Raw genomic sequence first — 25,954 nt, 5'->3', positions numbered from 1 at the left:
TGTTCACTCGTCCCCTTCCTGCTTCCTCGGGACTCTGATGGGGGTACGATTCAGGGATGGGTTGGGGGCTTCAGATGCCAGCAAGGCCAAAGATGGCAATCTTCAAACATCGCTGATGGGAGACAGAGAGCCATTGTGGGTGTCATCACCGGCCCCTCCCTTCTTCGGTGACCTTTTCAATGTCAGGGGAGCATTGCTAATCGATGCTTGATAAATCTCTGGTTAATAGCAAGAGCACTTAGACTTATATACCACTTCACAGTGTTTTCCAAGTGATTGACGGAGTCAGCCTCTTGCCCCCAACAGTCTGGATCCTCATTTGACCCACCTCGGAAGGACAGAAGGCTGAATCAACTTTGAGCCTGTCAGGATCGAACTGCTGGCAGTGGGCAGAATTAGCCTGCAATGCTGCATTCTAACCACTGCGCCACTACAGCTGATAGATATATGAGTCAGACAGACAGTAATAGCACTTAGACTTATACACAGCTTCACAGTGCTTCCCAGCCCTCTCTAAGCGATTTAAGATTTAGCCTATTGACCCCAACAATCTGTCTTCATTTTACTGACCTCGGAAGGATGGAAGGATGAGTCAATCTTGAGCTAGCCAGGATTGAACTCCTGGCTGTGGGCAGAATTAGCCTGCAATGCTGCATTCTAACCACTGTGCCACCACGGCATAGATAGATAGATAGATAGATAGATAGATAGATAGATAGATAGATAGATAGATAGATAGATAGATAGATAGATAGATAGATAGATAGATAGATAGATAGATGATAGATGATAGATAGATAGATAGATAGATAGATAGATAGATAGATAGATAGATAGATAGATAGATAGATAGATGATAGATAGATGACAGATAGATGATAGATAGATAGAAGTTTCCTGAGGCTCCCAGGCTACTGCCGAGGCCCTAAATTTTCACAGTAATAGAGGGATAGAATCAAGATTGCATGAAGGAGGGGGGGGGGGTTCAGATTATTCTCCAAAGCACTTGAGGGCAGGACAAGAAACAACAGAAGGGAAATTAATCAAGGAGAGAAGCAAATAGGAATTAAGGAGAAACTTCCTAACAATTAACCATGAACCAGTGGAACTGCTTGCCTCCAGAAATCGTCGGTGCTCCCATCACTGGAGGTTTTTAAAAAGACAGTCACTTGCCTGAAATGGCATAGTGTCTCCTGCTTGAGCAGGGGGCTGGACTAGAAGACCTCCATGGTCCCTTCTAGCTCTATTCTGATTCGGAAGTATTCATATGATTTTATAACGCCTTAGTAAGACCACCCTTGGAGTATTGCATCCAGTTTTGGTCACCAAGATGTGAAAAAGATGTTGAGACTAGAAAGAGTGCAGGGAAGAGCAACCAGGATGATGAGGGAACTGGAGGATAAAACATATGAAGAACGGTTGCAGGAACTGCGTATGTCTAGTTTAATGAAAAGAAGGAGGGGGTGACATGATACTAGTATTCCAGTATTTGAGGGGCTGCCCCAGAGAAGAAGGAGTCAAGCTATTCCCCAAAGCACCTGAGGGCAGGACAAGAAGCAATGGGTGGAAACTAATCAAGGAGAGAAGCAACCTGGAATTAAGGGAGAAACTTCCTAACAGTGAGGACAATTAACCAGAGGAACAGCTTGCCACCAGAAGTTGTGAATGCTCCAACACTGGAGGTTTTGAAGGAGAGATTGGACAACCATTTGTCTGAAATGGTGTAGGGCATCCTGCTTGACCAGGGGGTTGGACTAGAAGACCTCCAAGGTCCCTTCCAGCTCTGTTCTATTCTGTTATCCCGTTATTCCTTCTTCCTCTCGGCTTTGCAGGAGTCTCCCCAGGACAGTGCCATCACCCGGGACATCAACCGGACCTTCCCTGCCCACGACTACTTCAAAGACACCGGAGGAGATGGGCAGGACTCGCTGTACAAAATATGCAAGGTACCAACCATTGCCACCCTTTGGGGCGCTCTGACCTAGGCCTCCCAAGATCACGAACCCGACTCCTCGTCTTGATAAAACCCCTTTTATTTAGGTTAAAGGGAATTCCTCTCCAACAAAGACTTTCGTGAGATTTCACAGCTACAGACCTTTCTCAGGCTTGGAGAGCTGCCAGGCCGATATCTTCCAAACTCCACGCTGTAGCAGCAGTTCCTTGGCAAGAAGTCAGGGACAGATCTTCACCCAAATGAATTGAACTCATGGTCTCCTGCAAACTCCACTCCCCTTTCGCTCCTCTTTTATTCCCTATGGGAGGGGCCATTCACTGTCCCCCTGTGCCTTTACTCCCGTGTCAGACCTTGTTCCTTAGCTGCTCCCTTCATCTCGCAGTTTTGTTCATGCACACACTGGGAACAGGCTCCAGCTGTTCTTCTGCCACACTGATGTCTGACTCCGAAGGCAGCTGATAACTGGCTCTGGCCCTCTCTCTGCCTCCGACTCAGAGCCTTCATCCGAGCCTTCCCCAGACTCCAGGACTGGCCCAGGTTCCTCCCCAACCTCCTCACTGTCCGACTCTGCCATCAGCTGGCTGGCCACAACAGGGGGAATGCAGCATTTTTGCCTCTTGGCCAGGATTCGGGAATCACCCAGTGGGAGCAGGAGTTGGAGAGACGCATGGAAAAAGTGGGAGCTGCCCCTGATGTCCCAGTCTGGCACCTTCCTGGGACTGCAGTACCCAGAACTCCCAGCCAGTGTTGACCCAGGGCAGCAACCTTAAAGAGCCACAAAGTCCCTAATTGGAAGCCCCCCTGAGCCGAAGTCCGGTTCCCCACCATAGAGTCTCCTCCTAGTGCGGCATCCTTTTTCCTTTGCCAACCGGAAGTCCGGTTCCCCCACCATAGAGTCTCCTCCTAGTGCGGCATCCTTTTTCCTTTGCTAACCAGAAGCCCGGTTCCCCCACCATAGAGTCTTCTTCTAATGTGGCATTCTTTTTCCTTTGCCAACCGGAAATCCGGTTCCCCCGCCATAGAGTCTCCTCCTAGTGCAGCATCCTTTTCCCTCTACCTGCCCTAACTGAAAGCCCTATCAATTGTGGAGCCCACCTGCAAAAGGGAGCCACAGCAGAGGGATAAGAGAACCACATGTGGCTCCAGAGCACAGATTGCTGACCCCTGACCCAGGGCTTCTAGGACAAAACTGTGATCCGCTGGTGGACGCTTCCTTTGGGCCAGAGTGGATCCAGAAAGAAAGCAATGCCCCCCCCTCTCCTTCCACCCCCAGAGATAAAATACACAGTCCTTCATTTGCATTATAAGGTAGAAGCCAGAATCCCGGAGGTAATTAGCAGGGAGAGCTAATTAGCAGGTAGAAAGCTTCCCCTCATCTGGCCAGCTCTTTGAATTTGGCCTTTCCAAACTGCCTCTTCTCCCTTCCCTGGGTGGCGGGGGGGAGGGCTCCTCTTCCTGGCCCCCTCCAAAGCACCTTGTCAAAAAGGGCCATTAACGGAGATGAGAGCCCTACTCGGCGTATGCCAATCAAAGGTTTTGCTTGGTCTTTGAAGACAGTGGCAGAGTTTTGGTTCCCCAAAGAGCATCAATGTGGCGAGAGAGGCTGAAAGAGCGCCAGGGGCAGGGCTGATCCCCACCGTCCTTCCTTGGCAAAGGCTAAAATTCTGACTTATAAGAGCTTGGCTCCTGAGACTCCTCCGATCACTGAGTCCAGCCAGAGGTTGAAGTCTTAGTGGACAACCAGTTCAATAAGAGCCAGCTGTGTGCGGCGGCAGCCAATAAAGCCAACACAATGCTAAGCTGCATTAAGAGAGGGATACAATCAAGGGAGGTACTAATACCGCTCTATAAAGCAGTGTTTCTCAACCTTGGCAACTTGAAGATGTCCGGACTTCAACTCCCAGAATTCCCCAGCCAGCATTCGCTGGGAGTTGAAGTCCGGACATCTTCAAGTTGCCAAGGTTGAGAAACACTGCTATAAAGCCTTAGTAAGGCCACACCTAGAGTACAGCATCCAGTTTTGGTCACCACGCTATAAAAAAGAGGTTGAGACTCTAGAAAGAGGGCAGAGAAGAGCAACCAGGATGATGAGGGGACTGGAGGCTAAAACATACGGAGAACGGTTGCAGGAACTGGGCCTGGCTAGTCTAGGGAAGAGAAGGACCAGGGGAGACAGGATAGCAGCCTTCCGATATTTGAGGAGCTGGTGTGGGGGCTGGACTAGATGGACTACAAGGTCCTTTCCAACTCTGTTAAACTGAATCTAGGATGATCAAGGGCCTGGAGGCTAAAACACATGATGAATAGTTGCAGGAACTGGTCTAGGGAAGAGAAGGACCAGGGGAGACAGGATAGCAGTTTTCCAATATTTGAGGGACTGCCCCAGAGAGGAGGGGGATCAAGCCATTTTCCAAAGCACCCAAAGGCCAGAGAAGGAATAATGGATGGAAACTGACTAAGGAGAGAAATTCAACCTGGAAATAAGGAGGAATTTTCTGACAGTGAGAGCAATCAAAGGAACAGAAGTTGTGGGAGCTTCCTCACTGGAGGCTTTCAAGAAGAGAATGGACTGCTATGTGTCAGAAATGGTGTAGGGTCTCCTGCTTGAGCAGGGGGTTGGACTAAATGACCAACAAGGCCCCTTCCAACACTGTTAATTTGTAAAGGATATTGAGACTCTAGAAAGAGTGCAGAGAAGATCAACCAGGATGATGAGGGGACTGGAGGCTAAAACACGATGTTTTAGGTTGCAGGAACTGGGCCTGGCTAGTCTAGGGAAGAGAAGGACCAGGGGAGACAGGATAGCAGCCTTCCAATATTTGAGGGGCTGCCCCAGAGAGGAGGGGGTCAAGCTATTTTCCAAAGGCCAGACAAGGAATAATGGATGGAAATTAAACAAGGAGAGGGTCAACCTGGAAATGAGGAGGAATTTTCTGACAGTGAGAAACAATCAACCCACGGAACAGAAGTTGCCTTCGGAAGTTGTGCTTTCAAGAAGAGACTGTCAGAAATGGGTGGGTGAGTGGGGGTTGGACTAGATGACCTACAAGGCCCCTTCCAACTCTGTAACTTCGGTCGCCCAGCCTGGCTGAGGTGACTCAGCTGGTGGGCCACTCCCAATGTTGCATGACGGATGTCCTCGCCCTTCCTTCCCCAGGCTTACTCTGTCTACGACGAGGAGATTGGCTACTGTCAAGGGCAGTCTTTCCTGGCAGCCGTGTTACTCCTACACGTAAGTCTCGCTTGAGTGCTTTTAACAGGGCGGTTTTAAGAAGGGGAGGGGGCTTGGCTTCCAGGGACACCCCAGGACGGCAGGAGGCGAGAGCCACTTTCAATCCTGAAGAGGGAAACTGCTGGCAAGGGGCATCTTAACATCTCTGCTAGTTTGCCCAGAATTGCAGCTCGAACTCTTGAAATGAGACATTTAAAGAAATAAAATGAGAAAATGCCCCCCACCTAAATCCAGGAAAAAAACCAGACCGTCCCAGTTGGCTCAAAGGCCAGCAGAGATCATCCTCGACGTACGACATCAACGGAGGGCCCAGATTTCCCGTTGCTAAGGGAGACGTTGGTTAACGCCGTTTCGGACCTGTTTTTAACGACTTCTCTTGCCAAGGTTGCTAAGCGAAGCACGCCAGTAGTTCAGTGGGACCCCCGGTTGTTAAGTGGATCCTTCGGTTGTCAGAAGGTCACCCGAGGGGATCCCAGGGACGCTGCAACGGTCATAAGTGGGAAACATGATCGTAAGTCGATTTTTCCCCGTTGCCATTGTAACATTGAACGGTCTCGCAGGTCATCCATCCTTGTGGCAACTTCTGTGGTAGTTGTGCGTCACTGTGTCCCATTTGCCAAAGAGGCCGGGTGTCCTTAGGGGGGTGGGGGGGGTTGTTTGAATCCTTTGCAAGGGGCTAGTCCACAATTTCTCCACCCGCATCGCGCCACTTCGTCTCGGTGGCTAGAAAGGAGGTCGGTCCCCTTCCTACCCTTTCTCCATGGTCTTTCCATGGGATTCCTGAAATATTTTCCCCCCTCCGGCCTTTGCGAGTTATTTTTAAACACTTTCACAAAGTTGGGACACACACACACACACACACACACACACAGACAGAGAGAGAGAGAGGAACGCTCTTCTGTCTCCGCTGTCAGATCTCAAGTGAGGCTTCCCAGGGCTTCCGGCTCATTGTTCACCCAATGGGATGACTCATTCTTTTTCTTTCTTTCTTTTGCTTTCTTTCATTCATTTCATTGCTTTCTTTCTTTCTCTTTCCCTCCCTTCCTCTTTCTTTCCTTCTTTCTTTCTTTGACTCTGTTTCTATCTCTTTGTCTCTCTTCGTCTTCCTTTCCTTTCTTTCTTTCTTTCTCTCTCTCCTCTCTCTTTCTTTCCTTCTCTCTTTCTTTCCCTCTGTTTCTATATCTTTCTCTCTCTCCCTCTTCCTTTCCTTCTTTCTTTCCCTTCTTTCTCTTTCACTCCCTCCCTCTTTCTTTCCTTCTCTCTTTTCCTCTGTTTCTATCTTTCTCTCTTTCTCCTTCTTTCTTTCCTTTCTTTCTCTCTCCCTCCCTCTTTCTTTCCTTCTCTCTTTCTTTCCCTCTGTTTCTATCTCTTTCTCCCTCTTCCTTTCCTTCTTCCTTTCCTTTCTTTCTTTCTCTATCTTTCTCTTTCCCTCCCTCTTTCCTTCTCCTTCTTTCCCTCTGTTTCTATCTCTTTCTCTCTCTCTCTCTCTCTCTCTTCCTTTCCTTTCCTTTCTTTCTTTCTCTTTCTTGCTCTCCCTCCCTCTTTCTTTCCTTTCTTCCTTTTCTTACTTCCTTTTTTCTTTCTGTTTCTCTCTCTCTCCCTCTTTCTTTCTCTCTTTTCTTTCCTTTCTCTCCCTCCCTCTTTTTTCCTTCCTTCCTTCTTTCTCTCCCTCTTTCTTTTTCTTTCTCTCTCTTTCTCCTCCCTCCCTCCTTCCCTCTTTCTTTTCTCTTTTTTTCTCTCTCCCTCTTTCTTTCTCTCTTTCTCTATCTCTTTGTCGCTCTCTCTCTTTCTCTCCCTCTCTTTTTCCTTCTCTTTCTTTCTTTTTCCTTTCTCTCTTTCACCTCCTCTTTTTCTTTTTCTTCCTCTTTCTTTTCTCTTTTTTCTCTCTCCCTCCCTTTTCTCTCCTTTTCTCTCTCTCTTTCTCTCTCTCCCTCCCTCTTTCTTGCTTTCTCTCCCTCTCTTTTTCTTTCTCTCCCTCCCTCTTTCTTTCTTTCTTTCTTTCTTTCTTTCTTTCTTTCTTTCCTTTATCTTTCTTTCTCCCCCCTCCCTCTCTTTCTCCCTCCCGTCCTCAATCTTCATCTCTTTTGAAGGATGGCCATAACATCCTTGACAACTAAATAGAAAAAGACCCAGCGTTTCTGTGAAAAAGCAGACTTCCTGCTGGATTGACAGGAGCACATTCTTCTCCTCCCACCCTTTTCTCTAACACACACACACACACACACACACACACACACACACAGAGGACATATCAAGTTATTCAAACATATGTAAAACTTGAGGGACAGGATGGAGTTTGCACCAACCGGCTCACAAAGCCGGTTTGAAGCACAGAAGAGATTTGGGGGATCCTGGAACCAGGTTCAAGGCAGTTCTCACAGGTTGCTTCTCCCTCAGTGGCTGCGTTGCAATGCTGGTTTGTCTCCAGACCTTTGCAACTTTGCAACTTTAATAAGATTTGTATGCCGCCCACTCCCTAGGGACTCATGATTGAGCTTCTCTGGATCAGCCCAGGAGCCTCCTTCATTGAGGTTTCTATCGATCCCTTGATCACTCCACATGCAGGCAGTCTTCGACTTGCAACACCTCATTTAATAACCGTGACCCATGACCATTTTTCACGCTTATGACCGTTGCAACGTCCCCAGGGCCACACAACTGACATCCCAATGCTTGAGAACTGCACTCACATTTATGACGGCTGTAGTGTCATGTGATCTCCTTTTGCGACCTTCCAACAACGGGGGGGGGGGGAGACACGGGATGGGGAGGATGACCAGATTCATTTAACAACTGCATTCCTCATTTAGCAACTTGCAGCGATTCATTTAACAACCATGGCCAAAAAAGGTCGTAAAACGAGGCAAAACTCACTTAAGTGTCTTACTTCACAACATACATTTCAGGCTCGATGGCAGCCATATGTTGAGGACGACCCGTTCACCTCTTCAACTTATCCCCCCCCCCCGAACCTCCGGCAACTCTTTGGCTTCAGTGACCTGCCAAAAGAGACTCGAACTTTTCAAATCTTTATTAAAGTGAATGGAATTCCACCCTGATTTACACAATTTGCACCACCTTAAAAATATATATTATGAAGTGACTATTTAGAATACCTTGTTGAAAAATGAAGGAATAACATCTTTGTTTGAATGTATGATGTACAAGGACAATAATGAACATAAGCATCCTCGATGGTTGATTGGTGGAATTATACAGCAATTGAAAACAGTGATACACAAATATAAATGATTGGTAAATCTCTTTCACATTGGGATCTGTGATTATATAAAGGTATATTGTTATTAAACAGAAAATCAAGAATGTAAGGGAATTAGGTTTATTGAAAAAAATATTAATTGTAATTGAATATACACTGTACAATGAAAGTGAGGTATTTACTTATATTCGATGAAAAATCTGTGATTGTATATGTAATTGAGAATATGGATGCAAAAACACTTTTAACCAAACGACATGCTGTATGTAATGGATGAGATCTTTTTTTTTAATATATATATATATTTTAGGTTTAAAAATAAAAAAAATAGATTGCAAAAAAAAATCCCCTAGGTGGAAAGATTGGACTCTTACATAATATTTTGGAGGCTCATATCTTGGGCGCTATCTAACAAAATGAGATTCAAAGGCAAGAAAAACAAAATGCACAGTTGCAGTATAGGTGGTACCTCTCTCAATAGTATGCAGTGGAGTACCCCAAGGCTCTGTTTTAGGCTTAGTCGGACTCTTCAACATCTTCATCAATGATTTGGATGAGGGGATAAATGGGGAACTCATCAAATTTGCAGATGACACCAAGCTGGCAGGAATAGCCAACACTCCAGAAGAATAGGCTTAAGATACAGAAGGATCTTGACAAACTTGAACATTGGACACTATCTAATAAAATGAAATTCAATGATGGAAAGAGTCAGGTTCTACATTTAGGCAAGAAAAACGAAATGCACAGGTACAGTATAGGTGGTACCTTGCTCAATAGTAATAACTGTGAGAGGGATCTTGGAGTCCTAGTGGACAACCATTTAAATAGGAGCCAGCCGTGTGCAGCAGCTGCCCAAAAAGTCAACACAGTTCTAGGCTGCATCAACAGAGGGAGAGAATCAAGATCACGTGAAGTGTTGATACCACTTTATAATGCCTTGGAAAGGCCACACTTGGAATTCGGCATCCGGTTTTGGTCACCAGGGTGTAGAAAAGATGTGGAGACTCTAGAAAGAGTGCAGAGAAGAGCAACAAAGAGGATGAGGGGACTAGAGGCCAAAACATATGAAGAACGGTTGCAGGAACTGGGTATGTCTAGTTTAATGAAAAGAAGGACCAGGGGAGACATGATAGCAGTCTTCCAATATCTCAGGGGCTGCCCCAAAGAAGAGGGAGTCAAGCTATTCTCCAAAGCACCTGAGGGTAGAACAAGAAGCAATGGGTGGAAACTAATCAAGGAGAGAAGCAACTTAGAACTAAGGAGAAATTTCCTGACAGTGAGAACAATTCATCAGTGGAACAATTTGCCTCCAGAAGTTGTGAATGCTCCAACACTGGACGTTTTTAAGAAGAGATTGGATAACCCTTTGTCTGAAATGCTATAGGGTTTCCTGCCTAAGCAGGGGGTTGGACTAGAAGACCTCCAAGGTCCCTTCCAACTCTGTTATTCTATTCTGAAACAAGGTTTTTGAGATGGCTCCTTCTCCTGTGTTTCAAAACAGATGTCCAGTTTGTGTTCCTCCTGTTTGTTTGTCACCCCACAGGGTGTCTTCGTATTGAAAAAAGAAGCCGAAACATTGGTTTGTGGGGTGCTCAAAAACAGGAAGGGTCTCCCTGATGAGGAGAAATACAGACTTCCTGTTTGGCTGCTCCAGCCCCCTGGAACGATCTCCCCATGGAGATCCGGACCCTCACCACCCTTCAGGCTTTCTGCAAAGCCACTAAGACCTGGCTGTTCCGGCAGGCCTGGGGCTGATGAGTTCCCAGCCCCACTCGAATTGTTGCGACTGTTGCTATGTTTTTAACTCGTTTGTCTTTTTGTTTTCCTGTTTGTATTCCCCCTTCACCTCTGCTTGTTAGCCGCCCCGAGTCTCTCGGGAATAGGGTGGCATACAAATTGAATTTAAAAAAAATATTAATCTGTCTGTCTGCTTGGCCTGTTTCAACGTTAGGCGTTGTTTTTCCCTCGGTGTTTAGATTCCGGAACTGTTTGTTTAAAAATCCCCTGACAGGAGGTTTGATTCTCCCATCTTTTGACAGATGCCTGAAGAACAGGCCTTCAGCGTTCTGGTCAAAATCATGTTCGACTACGGACTCAGGGAGCTTTTCAAACAGAATTTTGAGGACCTGCACTGCAAGTTTTATCAGCTGGAACGTCTCATGCAGGTAAGGATGTCCCCTTATCGCATCTTTCTCCTTCTGTCCTGGCCACTTTTTGTACAGAGGCGTGATGGAGCACATTTTAACGAACGGCATGAATGGTTCGGTTGGCCAGGTAGAAAGTCCCTACAGAGAGTGGTGAGGACAGTGGAGAAGATTATAGGAAAGTCACTTGTCGTTATTCATGATGTTGCTTATAAGCGCTATGTGGTTAGAGCTCGAAGCATTGTTAGAGACCCTGCATATTTACTTTACTAATTCTAGTCTATTCTAATTCTATTGTATTCTAATTATATCCTATTCCTATATTATTCTAATTCTATTGTATTCTAATTCTATTCTATCCTAGCAATAGCAGTTAATAGCAGTTATATACCGCTTCATAGGAAGGAAAGAAAGATTCTATTCTAGAATCTATTCTATTCTAATCTATTCTATCCTAATTCTATTCTAATTCTATTCTAATTCTATCCAATTCCTAAATTATTCTATTTCTATTCTATTATAATTCTATTATAATTCTATTCTATTATAATTCTATTCTATTATAATTCTGTTCTAATTCTATTCTAATTCTATTCTAATTCTATTCTAATTCTATTCTAATTCTATTCTAATTCTATCCGATTCCTATATTATTCTAATTCTATTCTATTCTAATTCTAATTCTACCTGATTCCTATATTATTCTTATTCTATTCTAATTCTATTCTAATTCTATTCTAATTCTATTCTAATTCTATTCTAATTCTATTCTAATCCTATTCTAATTCTATTCTATTCTATTCTAATTCTATCTAATTCCTATATTATTCTAATTCTATTCTAATTCTATTCTAATTCTATTCTAATTCTATTCTATTCTAATTTTATTCTATTCTAATTCTATTCTATTCCTATCCTATTCCTATATTATTCTATTCTAGTCTATCCTATACTATACCATCCCCCTTTTTTGCGATCTTCCAAGCAAATTCAATGGGGAAGCCGAATTCCCCTCGCAGCAGTGTTTGACTAATTTTGCCCCCTGCAGCGATTCACTGAACAACAGTGGCAAGGAAGGTCGTAAGATGGGGCCAACTCGCTTATAAATGTTAGCAACAGGAAGGGTTGGGCTCCGTCGCGGGCATAAGTCGAGGACTTCCCATATTTTGGTATCCCGTCGGCATTCAGACCAACGTTTCTCAGTGTCCCCCCTGTTTCTCTTCCAGGAGTACATCCCCGATCTCTACAGCCACTTCCTGGAGATCAACTTAGAAGCTCACATGTATGCCTCCCAGTGGTTCCTCACCCTTTTCACCGCAAAGTTCCCCCTCTACATGGTCTTCCACATCATCGACCTGCTCCTGTGCGAGGTATGTGTGCCCACCCACCCACCATCGGCCGGAGCTGGCCCTGGCTCCCAAGACACACACACACACCTCCTCCTCCCCCGGGGGACCTGGGAAGGTTTCATGCTTGTGGCCAGGTTTGGAAGTGGGAAAGGAGGGGTGAGGGCATCTAAGCACACCTGGATCTGTCAAGGTTTCCTTCCTTCCTGTCTTCCTTTTCTTCCTCCCCCCTCCCTCCCTCTTTCCTTCCTATCTTCTCCTTCCTTCCTTCCTTCCTTCCTTCCTTCCTTCCTTCCTATCTTTCTTTCCTTCCTCCTTCCTCCCTTTCTTCCTATCCCTCCTTCCTTTCCCCTCCCTCCTTCCTTCCTATCTTCCTATCCTTCCTTCCCGCCTCTCTCCGTCCTTCCTATCTCTTGTCTTCCTATCTTTCTTTCCTTCCCCCCTCCCTCCCTCTCTCCTTCCTTCTTATTTTTCTCTTTTCTTCCTTCCTTTTCTCCTTCATATCTATCTACCTATCTTCTTTCTTTCTTTTTTCCTTCCTTCCTTCCACCTCCTTCCTATCTTTCTCTTTCCTTCCTTCCTATCTTTCTTTCCTTCTTCCCTCCTTTTTCCTTTCTACCTACCTACCTACCTATCTTCTTTCTTTCTTTCCTTCCTTCCTTCCTTCCTTCCTTCCTTCCTTCCTTCCTTCCTTCCTATCTTTCTTTCCTTTCTATCTTTCTCCTCCCTCCCTCCCTCCCTCTTTCCTTCCTTTCTTTCTCTTTTCTTCCTTCCTACCTATCTTCTTTCTCTCTTTCCTTGCTTCCTATCTTTATTTCCTTCCTTCCTTTCCTCCTACCTACCTACCTGGACTGGACTGCCATTTGTCAGAAAAGGTGTAAGGTCGCCTTCTTGGCTGGGGGGTTGGACTAGATGACCTACAAGGTCCCTTCCAACTCTGTTAGTCTGTTAAACCTGTGGACATTTAGGTTTCTTTTCTTCCTTCTCTTTTCTTTTACAGGGCATCAGTGTTATTTTTAACGTCGCACTTGGACTGTTAAAAGTGAGTATTACCATTTTCTGGCCCAAGTCACATCCTTCCTGCTGGGCTCTTCAGCCACGAGACAGTCAGAGCTGAGGCAGCCTAGATCTGAATATCTTGGGGATTGGAATCGTTGTTCAGCCTCGTGTCCAAGGAGCTACCAAGAGGCTGAAGGGGGAGGGAGGGCTGGGAAGCATGGGCTTGCTGATATTCCTGGGATCTTCCTCCCCTTGCTCCGGGTCCTTCCGTGGGTTGCCGGAAAGAATCGAATCAGGAAACGGGTTGGGGGAGGCCGAGAGAGGCCGAGGTTCTCTTTGCTCGCAAATTTCGTGTAAGATTTTTTGCCCTCTAGAAAGCAGCAGTCACCAACCGGTGGTCCGTGGACCACTGGTGATCCACGAGAAAAAAATTGGTGCCCTGCAGAAACATTATTTGCATTTTTTAAATATTGCACTAAGTCAGGGGTCGGCAAACTTAAACACTCAAAAGAGCCATTTGGACCCGTTTGCCACAAAAAAGAAAACACCGGGAACCACAAAGGTCCCAACCAGAAGCAATGAACCAATTCTGGGGCTGACCGGAAACTCGGTTCCCCCACCATAGAGTCTCCTCCTAGTTGACCGGAAGTTCAGTTCCCCCACCATAGAGTCTCCTCGTAGCTGACCGGAAGTTCAGTTTCCCCACCATGGAGTCTCCTCCTGGCTGACCGGAAGTTCAGTTCCCCCACCATAGAGTCTCCTCGTGGCTGACCGGAAACTCGGTTCCCCCACCATAGAGTCTCCTCCTAGTTGACCGGAAGTTCAGTTCCCCCACCATAGAGTCTCCTCCTAGCTGACCGGAAGTTCAGTTTCCCCACCATAGAGTCTCCTCCTAGTTGACCGGAAGTTCAGTTCCCCCACCATAGAGTCTCCTCGTAGCTGACCGGAAGTTCAGTTCCCCCACCATAGAGTCTCCTCCTAGCTGACCGGAAGTTCGGTTCCCCCACCATAGAGTCTCCTCCTAGCTGACTGGAAGTTCGTTTCCCCCACCATAGAGTCTCCTCCTAGCTGACCGGAAGTTCAGTTCCCCCACCATAGAGTCTCCTCCTAGTGGGGTGTCCTTTTTCCTCTACCTGTCCTAACCGAAAGCCCTATCAATTGTGGAAACAACTGGGAAACCCACCCCTTGCCATAGAGCCTTCTCCTGGCGCACTGTGCTTCTCCCCCCCCCCCCACCGGAAGCTCCTCTCAAAATCGTGGCGTCGACCGGTGACGTAGCCGCAGCAGAGGAAAGAAAGAGCCACATGCGGCTCCTGAGCCGCAATTTGCTGACCCCCTGCACTAAATCAAGGGGTCCTCAAAGTTCAAATTTCGAGGTGAGGGAGCTTATCAATCAGTAATTTTTCTTTCCCCCACCCCCACCCCATGTTCCTAGACCACCAGGGATGACCTGCTTCTGACGGACTTTGAGGGGGCATTAAAATTCTTCCGGGTGCAGCTGCCCAAGAGGTATCGTTCGGAGGAGAACGCCAAGAAACTGATGGAGCTGGCATGTAGCATGAAGGTAACTCTGGGTGGGATCAGTCTGGGGGAGAGGGGGGAGATCTCTGTCTCTTCTGAGGAGGGGGCTGCAGTTCGGATCACCTACCCACCTCGGTATTTCTCTCTCTCTCTCTCTCTCTCTCTCTCTCTCCCTCCCTCCCTCCCTCCCTCTCTCTCTCTCTCACACACACACACACTGACACACATTCTTCTTCCCTCCTTCCTCCTTCCTTCCTTTTCTCCAACCTACCTACCTACCTTTTTTCTTTCCTTCCTCCCTTTGTCTCTACTTCCTTCCTTCCTTTTCACTCTGATGTACTGTTCTTTTTGGTGGACTGTTTAAAAACAAAAGCGCCTAATGAGATCTTAATTTCCCTCCTGGGGAGCTGCTTCCCTTCCCTTGGAGGCTCCCTCTTGGTGTTTCTCAACCTTGGCAACTTTAAAACGGCGGCTGGGGAATTCTGGGAGTTGAAGTCCACCGGGCTTAAAGTTCCCACAGTTGAAAAATGCCGGTCTCTCTATCTGATCCGTGCTTTTCGGCTGCCTTACCCTGGAAGAGTAAAATGAGGAATTCCCCTCTTCTCCATGCAGAAACACACAGACACACAAATTCCTGAGCAGTTCTTCTGCCTCAGGGTCACTAGAGGGAGCACCAGGACAAACTTAACAAAATTCACACAACCCTTTTCCCTGACCCAGCTTCGGCATCTCCACAGCCAAGTGGAACCCAATCCGGCACTTCTGGTGCTCCTTATTTTCAAATCTTCAGCATCTTTAGCAAGGAAAAAGATTTTAGGAGAAGCCCTCCTATTCTGCCACCTCTTACAATACCAGACCACACAGCATCAGCGGGAGAGACCTTCCTATTTCTGGGTTCTATCATATCTTGAGGTTTAAAATGGACACCTAACAACAATAAAATATCATCAAAAAAGCACAACCAAGAATGTCCTTCCTGCGCCAACTCAGGAAGCTCAAACTGCCCAAGGAGCTGCTGATTCAGTTCTACAGAGGAATGATTGAGTCTGTCATCTGCACCTCCATAACTGTCTGGTTTGGCTCTGCAACCCAACAAGACAGACACGGACTTCAGAGGATAGTTTGTTGTTAGTTGCACAGTCGTGTCCGACCCATCGCGACCCCATGGACAACGTTCCTCCAGGCCTTCCTGTCCTCTCCCATCTTCTGGAGTCCATTGAAGCTCACGCCGGCTGCTTTGGTGACTCCATCCAGCCACCTCATTCTCTGTCGTCCGCTTTCTTCTATTCCAATTTATCTTCTTTTCTCTTTTATTATTCTCTTCTCTTCTGTAATTCTATTATATTCTTATTCTACTTTACTCTATGTTTTATTCTATATTCTATTCTATTCTTTCTATTCTTCTATTCTTTCTATTCTATTCTGATTTCTTTTCTCCTTTCTTCTCTTCTATTCCAATGTATCTTCTTTTCTCTTTTGTTATTCTCTTCTGTAATTCTATTACATTCTTATTCTACTCTACTTTACTCTATATTCTATTCTATTCTATATTCTTTCTATTCTTCTATTCTTCTATTCAATTCTTTCTATTCTATTCTGATTTCTTTTCTCCTTTCTTTTCTTCTATTCCAATTTATCTTCTTTTCTCTTTTGTTATTCTCTTCTGTAATTCTATTATATTCTTATTCTACGCTACTCCACTTTACTCTATATTCTATTTTATTCTATATTCTATTCTACACCATTCCACTCCATTCTATTCTATTCTCTCTGTTCTATTCTATTCTATTCCTATTCTGATTTCTTTTCTCCTTTCTTCTCTTCTATTCCAATTTATCTTCTTTTCTCTTTTGTTATTCTCTTCTCTTCTGTAATTCTATTATATTTGTATTCTACTCTACTCTATATTCTACTCTACTCCTTATTCTGTTGACGGAGCTCTAATATGTATTTTTTTTTTTAAGATTAGCCAAAAGAAGTTGAAGAAATACGAGCGAGAATATCAAACGATGCGGGAGCAGCAGGCTCAGCAGGAAGATCCCATTGAAAGGTTCGAGGTGAGGCTCTCTCCTGATTCACACTCACACCCCTTGCGTGTAGACTAGACGAGGGGTAGCATAAAAACAGAAAAACAGACCTAGACCGAGTTTCATTCCCCCCCCCACCTCGCAAAATAAACCAATTTCTTGACAAAAAAAAGTCAAGATTCTGACCTTGAATCATCCTTCCTGGTTATCTCTTCTCTTCTCTTTCTGATCTTGCTTTTTTTCCTTTCTTCTCTTCCTTCTTTGCAAACATGCATTGCGTCTCACTTAGGTGCAGGGGTGGGATTCAGCCGGTTCAGACAAACCAGATGTTAATTTTACATCTGGCTTGCCGAACCGGTAGTTGCAAGGACTAGCTGCCCCTCCCCTCCCAGGAGTCTCCATATGGCCTGTTTTGGATGCCAGGTAAGTGCTCTGGGAGAGCAAAAACCAGGCCTCCCGGAAGTTCCAGGAGTCTTGTATATGAGCCCGTTTCCAGCACCCGGAGGCCGTTTTTGCCCTCCCGGAAACAGGAGGCCAAGTAGGCCTCGCCCACTGTGGCCACGCCCATCCAGCAACCGGGCAGAGAACCAGAGGTTGGCTAAAAAAATTATTTGAATCCCACCATTGCTTAGATTGGCCTCTAAACCCTGAAGCACCCAGAGCCATTTTAGCACATTTGGTCTCCCTTCACACACACACCTGAGCTGCCAGAGCTGTTTTCAGCTGCTTTGTCATGAAAGCAGGGACAGACCAACCCGTGAAGGACTAGCGCAGTGATGGCGAACCTGGCCAGCGCAAGCATGAATTCACCCCTTTTTTAAAGCCATTTTTCACCCTCCCAAGGCTTCAGAGGCTTTATAGGAGCCTGGGGAGGGCGAAAAGAGCCTCCCCCAACCCCCCAGAGGCTTCATGAGCTTCCCTGAAGCCTCCGGAGCGCAACAAATCGGCCCTACGGGCAAACCGAAAGTTCGGGAACTGACTTCCAGTTTGCTCGGAGGGCTGTTTTGACAGCTCCGGAGGCTTCAGGGAAGCCTCCTGAAGGTCCCTGAAGCCTCTGGAGGGTGGGGAGGTTGTTTTTGCCCTCCCCAGGCTCCTATAAAGCCTCTGGAGCCTGGGAAGGGCAAAAAAACCATGCAAAAATGGGGGGGGGGAGTGCCTGTAGTGCGCGCATGCACATTGGGGGGCGGTCGTGCATTGCATTATGGGTGCGGCAGGCCCGCACATGACATCCCCCCTGTGCTCCCCCCACTTATGGCACGCGAGACTAGTGGCTTGGCGATGTCTCAATTTGAGCCAGAAAACTTAATTCGTTTGCTGTATTTACTACGGCTGCTCATTGCAGAAGAATGTGGGTGCATATATATGTATGGGTACAATATAAGGAAACTGGATGAAAATTGCGAACAGCGATCTCGGAAGGAGGATTAGAAAAGTTTGTTACTAAATATTATGGATGTTTAGCTAGAATAGGACATAAGGATTCAGTGTTATTGGAGGATTTTAGAAATATTAAATGCAATGCCATTATGTGGTTATGTATTAAATCTTGATATATTTTATGATGAAGGATGTTTAAACAATGATAGTGTCAGCCTCTGCTTTGCTGCTGCTTCGGCTGTCATTGAAACGGGGAAAATGGAGGTATAAGGGTAACATATATAAATATCTGAGTTAAAATACTATGGCAGAAGATATAAGATTGTCTTGTTATTGGAAAGATACAGGTTGATAGATGGAAGAATATCTTAAAACTAGTTAAACTTAGTGAAATTTAGTGATAATAGATATAATTAAATAAATAATTGATAATGATAATAATGTATACAATGTGTAGTGTTATAATAAGTAATGATTGGATGTGAATATTGAATGGTATTCAAGAAAGGAAGATTAGAAATCCTTTTGGATTATATACAAAGGTTAATAAAAAAAGAATTGTTAGATACAGTTAAGTTTTGATTATTAGGGCGAAAATGTTATGATACAGGATATAGTCAAATAAAGGAGGGATAATGATGACAACCTATACATATGTATGAGTACGATATAAGGAAACTAGATGAAAATTGCCAACAGTGATTTGGAAAGGAGGATTAGAAAAGTTTGTTATTAAATATTATGGATGTTTAGCTAGAACAGGACATAAGGATTCAGTGTTATTGGAGGATTTTAGAAATATTAAATGAAAGGCCAGTATGTGGTTATGTATTAAATCTTGGTATATTTTATGATGAAAGATGTTTAAACAACTATAGTCAAATAAAAATGGAGGTATAAGGGTAACATTATAAATATTTGAGTTAAAATACTTGAGTTAATATGAATTATGCTTGATGACTGTGGAAGAGATGCACGAAAACCAACTGATACACTTCCTACAGTATGTAAAGAAGGAAGATTTTATTCATTGTGTTTGTTTTGAAAATAAAAATAAATTCTATTAAAAAAAAAAAAGAATGCGGGTGTCACCGGGTCGCGGTTCACCCCTGCCCCCTTTTTGGCATCTTTGCAGAGAGAAAACCGGCGTTTGCAGGAAGCCAACATGAGGCTGGAGCAGGAGAACGACGATCTGGCTCACGAGCTGGTGACCAGCAAGATCGCCCTGCGGAAGGACTTGGACAACGTAAGACTCTCCTCCCCCGCCCCCTCCTGCATGGTCAGCATTTTTAGCGCAACTTGGCTCTGCTGGTTAGAGAAGTGAAATTCTCCTGGGCACCTTCTGGCTCAAGTGCTTCTCCAGTCATTTATTTCCCTTTTATTCTGTTGTTCCATTCTCCACTTCCTTCCTATTCTCTTTCTCCTTCTCCTCTTCCTCCTCCTGCCTTACCCAAGGTACGTCTCGGGATGCCTCTGAGACTTGCACACATACGTGCTGGTGTGCGATGACCCAGGGCACGGCAAAGAGATAACACAAACAGCTGGCAGTTCAAACTGCCCCTTTATTGCTTAAAACCAGGGGTGGAATGCTACCCGTTTGCCCAAACTGGTAGTAAAAAAAAAAATGCTGCCGTTTTTTCCGACAATCAGCTGTGTGACGCACGATTTATATTAGCTAGAAAGCAGGATTTCCTGGTCCTGGGGAGAGTGAAAACTAAGCCTTCCGGTCAAAACCAGAAGTCGGAAAATGGGCTGTTTTCTGCCTCTGGGGTGGGGGGAAGGCTGTTTCTGCCCTCCCCAGGCTCATAGAAAGGCCCCCGTTCTCCCCCCACTTTTGGCACGCGATGGCAAAAAAGGTTAGCTATCCCTGCCATAAGACCATTGTGAAGTGGAATCGGGCAACTGACTTGGAGCTAGCCGTGTGTTTTGAATGGCCAGATGCCCTTCCCGTTGCCAGTGCGGAGTTTTGTTCCAGCAGATATATTCTCAGTGTGTCTGGAGAGAGAAATATCTGCCTCTCCTTAGGATCAAACTCCCAGCCTCCTGATGGTGAAGCGAGAGCTCCCCCTCTAGGCCACCGCATCGCTCCTATCGCTACTCTCGATTCTCTTAAAATCTTGCCAGGGAGCCAACAGGGACCCAAACCTCAAGCTTGATTCTTAAAAGTTCCCCTTCCCAGTCTCCTCCTCTCTCGCTCGCTTGTGGGTGGAATGTCTGCTTAAAAGCCAAGCAAAGTTTCCCTCTCGCTTCCAACGGTTAATTCTCATCCCGGTCCTTTGTCCATTGCCGTTTGTCTCTCCAGGCGGAAGAAAAAGCTGATGCGCTGAACAAGGAGCTCTTGATGACCAAGCAGAAGCTGATTGATGCCGAGGATGAAAAAAGAAGGCTGGAGGAGGAATCGGCGCAGGTTGGGACAGGATCGGGCTGGAGGGGGAGGGAGCCGGGGAGGCAGGAGGGAATAGAGCCAGTTCTGGTTTTAGGCCCTTCTTCCTGCAGTTCAGCATGTGACATCTATGGAGATCCTCAGTCATCCAAGTCAGGGTTAGGCATTCACCCTCCACCTGTGGCTTTACTCCCAAATCGACCCCTGTTCTTTAGCTGTTCCCTTTGTCTGGCAGCTCTGCGCATACTGGGAACAGGCTCCAGCTGTTCTTCTGCCTCACTGATGTCTGACTCCGAAGGCAGCTGATAACTGTCAGACGGTCCTGGCCCCCTCTCTGCCTCCAACACAGAGCCCTCCTCAGAACCTTCCCCAGCCTCCAAGACTGGCCCAGGTTCCTCCCCAACCTCCTCACTGTCTGAGTCTACCACCAGCTCCGTGGCAGGCCACAACAAACGGGTTTTTTGGGGGGTTAGCGAGAGGAAAGGGGGGGTGAGCTCAGAGACCCTGGCGGAGGGATGAATGAACGACCGGCCTTTCTGTCATCTTACAGCTGAAAGAAATGTGCCGGAGGGAACTGGACAAGGCTGAGTCAGAGATCAAGAAGAACAGCTCCATCATTGGGGACTACAAGCAGGTATGCAGGAGGGAGCTGCGCTGAAGCAACCCTGGGATCCGGCTCTCTTGGGCCAGAAAAAGCTTCACCACCTTGCCTTCTTTTTAACACAAAACCGAAAGGATGGCCACATTGGGGAGTTGTTGCTTCATCTCGAAAGGGGAAGCACAAGTAGGTTGCCCTCAAAATAACGAAGTTGGAAGGGACCTTGGAGGTCTTCTAGTCCAACCCTCTGTGCTCAGGCAATAGCAATAGCAGTAGACTTATATACCGCTTCATAGGCCTTTCAGGCCTCTCTAAGCGGTTTACAGAGAGTCAGCATATTGCCCCCAACAATCTGGCAACTATGGCACAAACCAGCAGTGGTAATTCCAGTGGTAATTGGCACACTGGGTGCTATTCCAAAAGCACTAGGAATTACATTTAAAACAGTTAAAAATTGACAAAATCACAATCAATCAAATGCAAAAAGCCGCACTGCTTGGATCTGCACACATATTACGAAAATACGTTACGACGTCCTAGGCCCCTGGGTGGGGCCCGACTAGTAACCAATGCCAAATCCGGTGAAACAACTGGCCGCTGTGATACAATTGTATAATGAGTAGTAGTAGTAGTAGTAGTAGTAGTAGTAGTAGTAGTAGTAGTAGTAGTAGTAGTAGTAGTAGTAGTACCACCACCACCACCACCACCTTCTGTTAGGAAGAGAAACCAGTTATCTGTGTTTCTCAGATTTTAAGACGTATTTAAGACAGATTCAGGAGGTTTGGGCCAGCTGAAGAAATGGCAGAGTGCAGTTGTAAAATTCTCTGCTGCTTGACATAGGGACAGGCCCTTGGGCCACAAGAGCTTAGAAACCAAGAGAGATTTTGGTGGCAAAATCCAGCCAGGAAAAGTGGCAACATGGGAATGAGAGGCCCTACCTGGGCCTGTGAGGCTCTGCTGATTGCTCCAGTTTGCCTTGCAGATTTGTTCCCAATTGAGCGAGAGGCTGGAGAAGCAGCAGATAGCCAATAAAGCGGAAATTGAGAAAATCCAGGTAAGTAGAGGCACAGAAGAACGGGGGGTGGGTGGGTGGATGAGAGGGAACGGGTTGAGCTTAGCATCAGCTGGTGGGCAGCCAGCCTTCCCGATTCCCTGACTCAGGGGCAGATTCCAGAACATCTCCTGAAGTCTTTCCAACATCCTGTTTGTCTGGAAGGCCCCCTTGGTCTCTGCTTCGCTAAAGGGAGAGAGAGAGAATGAGAGAGAGGGGAGAGAAGAGAGAGGGAGGGAGAATTAGAGGGCAGACGAGAGAAGAGAGAGAGAGGAGAGGGAAGTGAGATGGAATGGAGAGAAGAGGGGAGAGAGAGAAGAAAGGAGAGAAGAGGGGAGAGAGAGAATCAGAGGGGAGACAGGAGAGATGGGAGAGAAGAGAGAGAATGAGAGAGAGAAACGGGGGGAGAGGAGAGAGAAAGAGAGGGGAAAGGATAGAGAAGAGCGAGAGGAGAGAGAAGAAAGGTGAGACAATAGAGAGAATGAGAGGGGGAGAGAAGAAAGAGAGAAGAGGGGAGAGAATAGAGAGAGAAAGAGGGGGTGGAGAGACAGAATGAGAGAAAGGGGAGAGAGAAGAGGTGAGATGGGAGAGAGGAGAGAATGAGAGAGAAAGGAGAGAGGTGGGAGAGAAAGAGAAGGGAAAGGAGAGAGGAGTGAGCAAAAAGGAGAAAGAAGAGAAAGAGGAGAGATAATAGAGAATGAGAGGATAGAGAAAAAAGAGAGAGGGAAGAGAGAGAGGAAGGGGTGGAAGAGACAGAATGAGGGGAGAGAGAAGAGAGATGGGAGAGAAGAGAGAATGAGAGAGAGACAGGAGAGAGAAAGAAAGAAAAAAGAGAGGGAAGAGAGAGGGAGGGGTGGGAGAGACGGAATGAGAGAAAGGGGAGAGATGAGAGAGAGAATGAGAGAGCAGAGAAGAGAGGAGAGAGAAAAGGAGCCTCTCCCCCCTCAACATCCGCCGTTCTTTGGCCGTAGCAAAAAGTCGACGATTGCGAACACTGCCGGGAGTTTTTCAACAAAGAAGGCCGCTTGAAGGTGGCCAGTGTGGCCAGGGAGGGTTCCGACGAAGACACCGACGAGGAGAAGGAGGTGCTGAAGAACCAGTTACGAGAAATGGAGCTGGAACTGGCCCAGACCAAGTTGCAATTGGTGGAGGCTGAATGCAAAATCCAGGTGAGGAGGGCTAACCCTCAGCCAGAACTTCTCTCCCCCCCCCTGACCCCCGCCCTCTGTGTGAACTTTACACAGGCGAGGGCCACAGCTCTTTTCCGACATAATTCCTTAGTTGGAGTTTTGAGAATGAAGGCTCGGAGTTTCTCAGAATGGGACACTTAGGGGGAAGACTTTTTGAAGTCTTCCCCCCCCCCCCGCCATCTTGGGGAGAGCGGGCTTCCTGGGTGCCCGCAGGCTGAATTAATAACAGATTAGCAGAGTTGAAAGGGGCCTTGCAGGTCATCTAGTCCAACCCCCTGCCCAAGCAGGAGATCTGCCTCTACCTAGGATCGAACCCACAATCACCTGTTTGTGAGGCAACAGCTCCACCTTTAGGCCACCGCAGCTGATGTAGCAAATTCCCCTGGGTGCCTGCAATTCCATTTTTACACTCCAAAACCCAGAAGCGGTTCCGAATCCCTTACCCTCCCGACCACTTTCAAATTACCCAGCGGTCTCACCTCCTAAAGTTTTGAGGCTATTAAGCCAATTACCTCCCAAAGACCCATTAGATCACACAGATTAAGCCTCCTCCGGGTTCTGCCTACTAGCCAACGTCATCTGGCCACTACCCGGGGGAGGGCCTTCTCTGTGGCGGCTCCGGCCCTTTGGAACGAGCTCCCCGCAGAGATTCGGACCCTCACCTCTCTCCAGGCCTTCCGAAAAGCCGTTAAAACCTGGCTATGTCGGCAGGCCTGGCGTCGATGAGTTCCCTTCCCCTCTCGAATTGTGCGGCTGTTGGTTGTTTTAAATGCCCTGTATTTTTTGTTGTAGTTTTTGTGTTTCCCTTCCCCCTCCTTGGGTTTGTGCGCTGCCCTGAGTCCCACTGGGAATAGGGCGGCATATAAATAAAATGAACCTCAAACCACCTATAAGGTGGGTGGCATGAAAATTACCATATTTTTCAGAATATAAGACACAGCTCCCCCTCCCCCCCCCCGGTTATAGTGGGTGAAAATGTAGGTGTCTTATAGACTGAATACAGGTGTTTTGGGCCTCCCGAACACTCCGCACAGTGGTGGGATTCAGCCAGTTCGCCCCTATTCGGGAAAACCGGTTGGTAACTTTATAAGTAGTTCAGAGAACCGATGTAACAGCTAAGGCGAAGCACCCATCGACTTGAGTGACCTTAAGTTGGCCATGCCCACCCAGTCACATGACCACCGAGCCCCACCTACCCAGATGGTCATTAGGGCGGAGAACCGGTTGTTAAATTATTTGAATCCCACCACTGGCTCTGCGCATAGCGTTGTTGCCCTCCCAGGCCCCGAGAAGCACTCTACAGGGCTCCAGATGGCCCGTTTTCGCCAAAAACGAGCCCATTTCCAGGCTCCCAAGCCCTCTGTACATTGCATTTTCTCCCTTCCAGGCCCCCAGAAGTACTCTGTAGGCTGAAAACGGGCACATTTTTTGCTGAAAACGGGCTTGCTTTGGCTATAATGGGCCACACGTAGCACTGCAGAGTGCTTCTGGAGGGCGAAAATGCGAAGCAGAGGACAAAAACTATTTTTTTTTCTTGTTTTCCTTCTGTTAATTTAGGTGTGTCTTATAGCCCGATGAGCCTTATAGTCCGACAAATATAGTACCTAAATGAATTCCCTTACTGAACAGGGACAAGGTAGCTCAGTGACTAAGACACTGAGCTTGTTGACCAGAAAGGTCAGCAGTTCAGCGGTTCGAATCCCTAGCGCCGCGTAACGGAGTGAGCTCCCGTGACTCGTCCCAGCTTCTGCCAACCTAGCAGTTCAAAAGCATGTTAAAAAATGCAAGTAGGAAAATAGGGACCACCTTTGGTGGGAAGGGAATAGCGTTCCGTGTACCTACGGGCATTTAGTCATGCCGGCCACATGACCACAGAAACGTCTTCGGACAGCGCTGGCTGTTCAGCTTTGAAACGGAGATGAGCACCGCCCCCTAGAGCCAGGAACGACTAGCACGCATGTGCGGGGAAACCTTTACCTTTTTACTGAACAGGTGATCTGGAAGCATCTCCTATGCCATCAGCAGATCCATTTCACGAACCAGGGCAGGTCAGGTTCCCCACCACCCCCACCTCACTCCTTTTTCTCACCGCGCTCATGCCCTCCACTCTCGTTCCCTTGCAGGACCTGGAGCACGACCTGGGACAGGCGCTGAACGAGGTGCAGGCCTCGCGCAAAACCTGGTTCAACCGAACGCTGAGTTCTATAAAGACAGTGACCGGCGTCCAAGGCAAAGAGACGTGCTGAAGAAGCTGGACAGCAACCTCGGGTGGGGGTGCTCCCGGGGCCTCCCCTGAGAGACCTTCTGCCTTCCAGAGCTTGTCTTGGCTGGCTGCCTGCAGGCGAGAGGACCAGATTGTATATAGGACTCCCGAAACACACCGCACGGCGGCGGGGTCCCCCCCCCAGGCCGGAGACCGAAGCCGGCTTGTAACAAGATGAGGGTTCTTCAAACTACTGATTATTTAACCGGGGAGGGGGAGTGTAGCTGTAGACAGATGCTTCCCCCCCCCCCTTTCTTTTCCCAGAAGAACGGCGATCCGCTGCATTCCGCAGGTGCTGGGTACGAAAATTTGACCGCCTTCTTCTAACTTAACCGAGTTTACAAAACGAGTGCTTTTTTGTTTGTTTTTTGTTCTCTTCTTACAGCTACAACTTTTTAAAAAGATGTCATCACTCGAGAGGGACAAAAGGAGAACCAAAACCGCCACCAACCCACCCAATGCCCTCCGCCACTCTTTTTAACAAAAAAAAAAAGTTTCGACCCTTCTCGCGAAAAGAAAGGTTTCCCAACTCCCTCCAAGTAGGGGCTTGCATGGTTTAACATTTGGAAAACGGGACTCACATGCCCTACTCCCGAATCTGTGTGCGTGTGTGTGTGTGTCCCATTCCCCCCTCCCCCGGTCTCTT

The 25,954-nt window shown here is 47.0% G+C and overlaps 1 protein-coding gene across 2 annotated transcripts in view; it reads left to right on the top strand.

Moving 5' to 3' along the window:
* Positions 1-25,817, top strand: part of RABGAP1 (RAB GTPase activating protein 1) — a 61,963-nt gene extending 36,146 nt beyond the window's left edge. For both annotated transcript variants that reach the window (XM_087704582.1, XM_087704581.1), the window contains 13 exons: positions 1,833-1,946; positions 5,112-5,186; positions 10,449-10,574; positions 11,780-11,923; positions 12,900-12,941; positions 14,334-14,462; positions 16,384-16,476; positions 18,959-19,069; positions 20,126-20,230; positions 20,757-20,840; positions 21,787-21,858; positions 22,827-23,024; positions 25,169-25,817. In XM_087704582.1, the coding sequence (XP_087560708.1) occupies positions 1,833-1,946; positions 5,112-5,186; positions 10,449-10,574; positions 11,780-11,923; positions 12,900-12,941; positions 14,334-14,462; positions 16,384-16,476; positions 18,959-19,069; positions 20,126-20,230; positions 20,757-20,840; positions 21,787-21,858; positions 22,827-23,024; positions 25,169-25,291 (1,416 nt within the window). In that variant the 3' untranslated portion in view covers positions 25,292-25,817. The remainder of the gene's footprint in view (positions 1-1,832; positions 1,947-5,111; positions 5,187-10,448; positions 10,575-11,779; positions 11,924-12,899; positions 12,942-14,333; positions 14,463-16,383; positions 16,477-18,958; positions 19,070-20,125; positions 20,231-20,756; positions 20,841-21,786; positions 21,859-22,826; positions 23,025-25,168) is intronic.
* Positions 25,818-25,954: the final 137 nt, after the last annotated feature.

This window comes from Thamnophis sirtalis, unplaced genomic scaffold (assembly GCF_051295495.1).
Source record: "Thamnophis sirtalis isolate CommonGarterSnake01/CBP01778 unplaced genomic scaffold, rThaSir2_p1.2 scaffold_2, whole genome shotgun sequence".
NCBI classification, from domain to species: Eukaryota; Metazoa; Chordata; class Lepidosauria; order Squamata; family Natricidae; genus Thamnophis; species Thamnophis sirtalis.
This window is presented reverse-complemented; position numbering and strand designations above follow the sequence as displayed.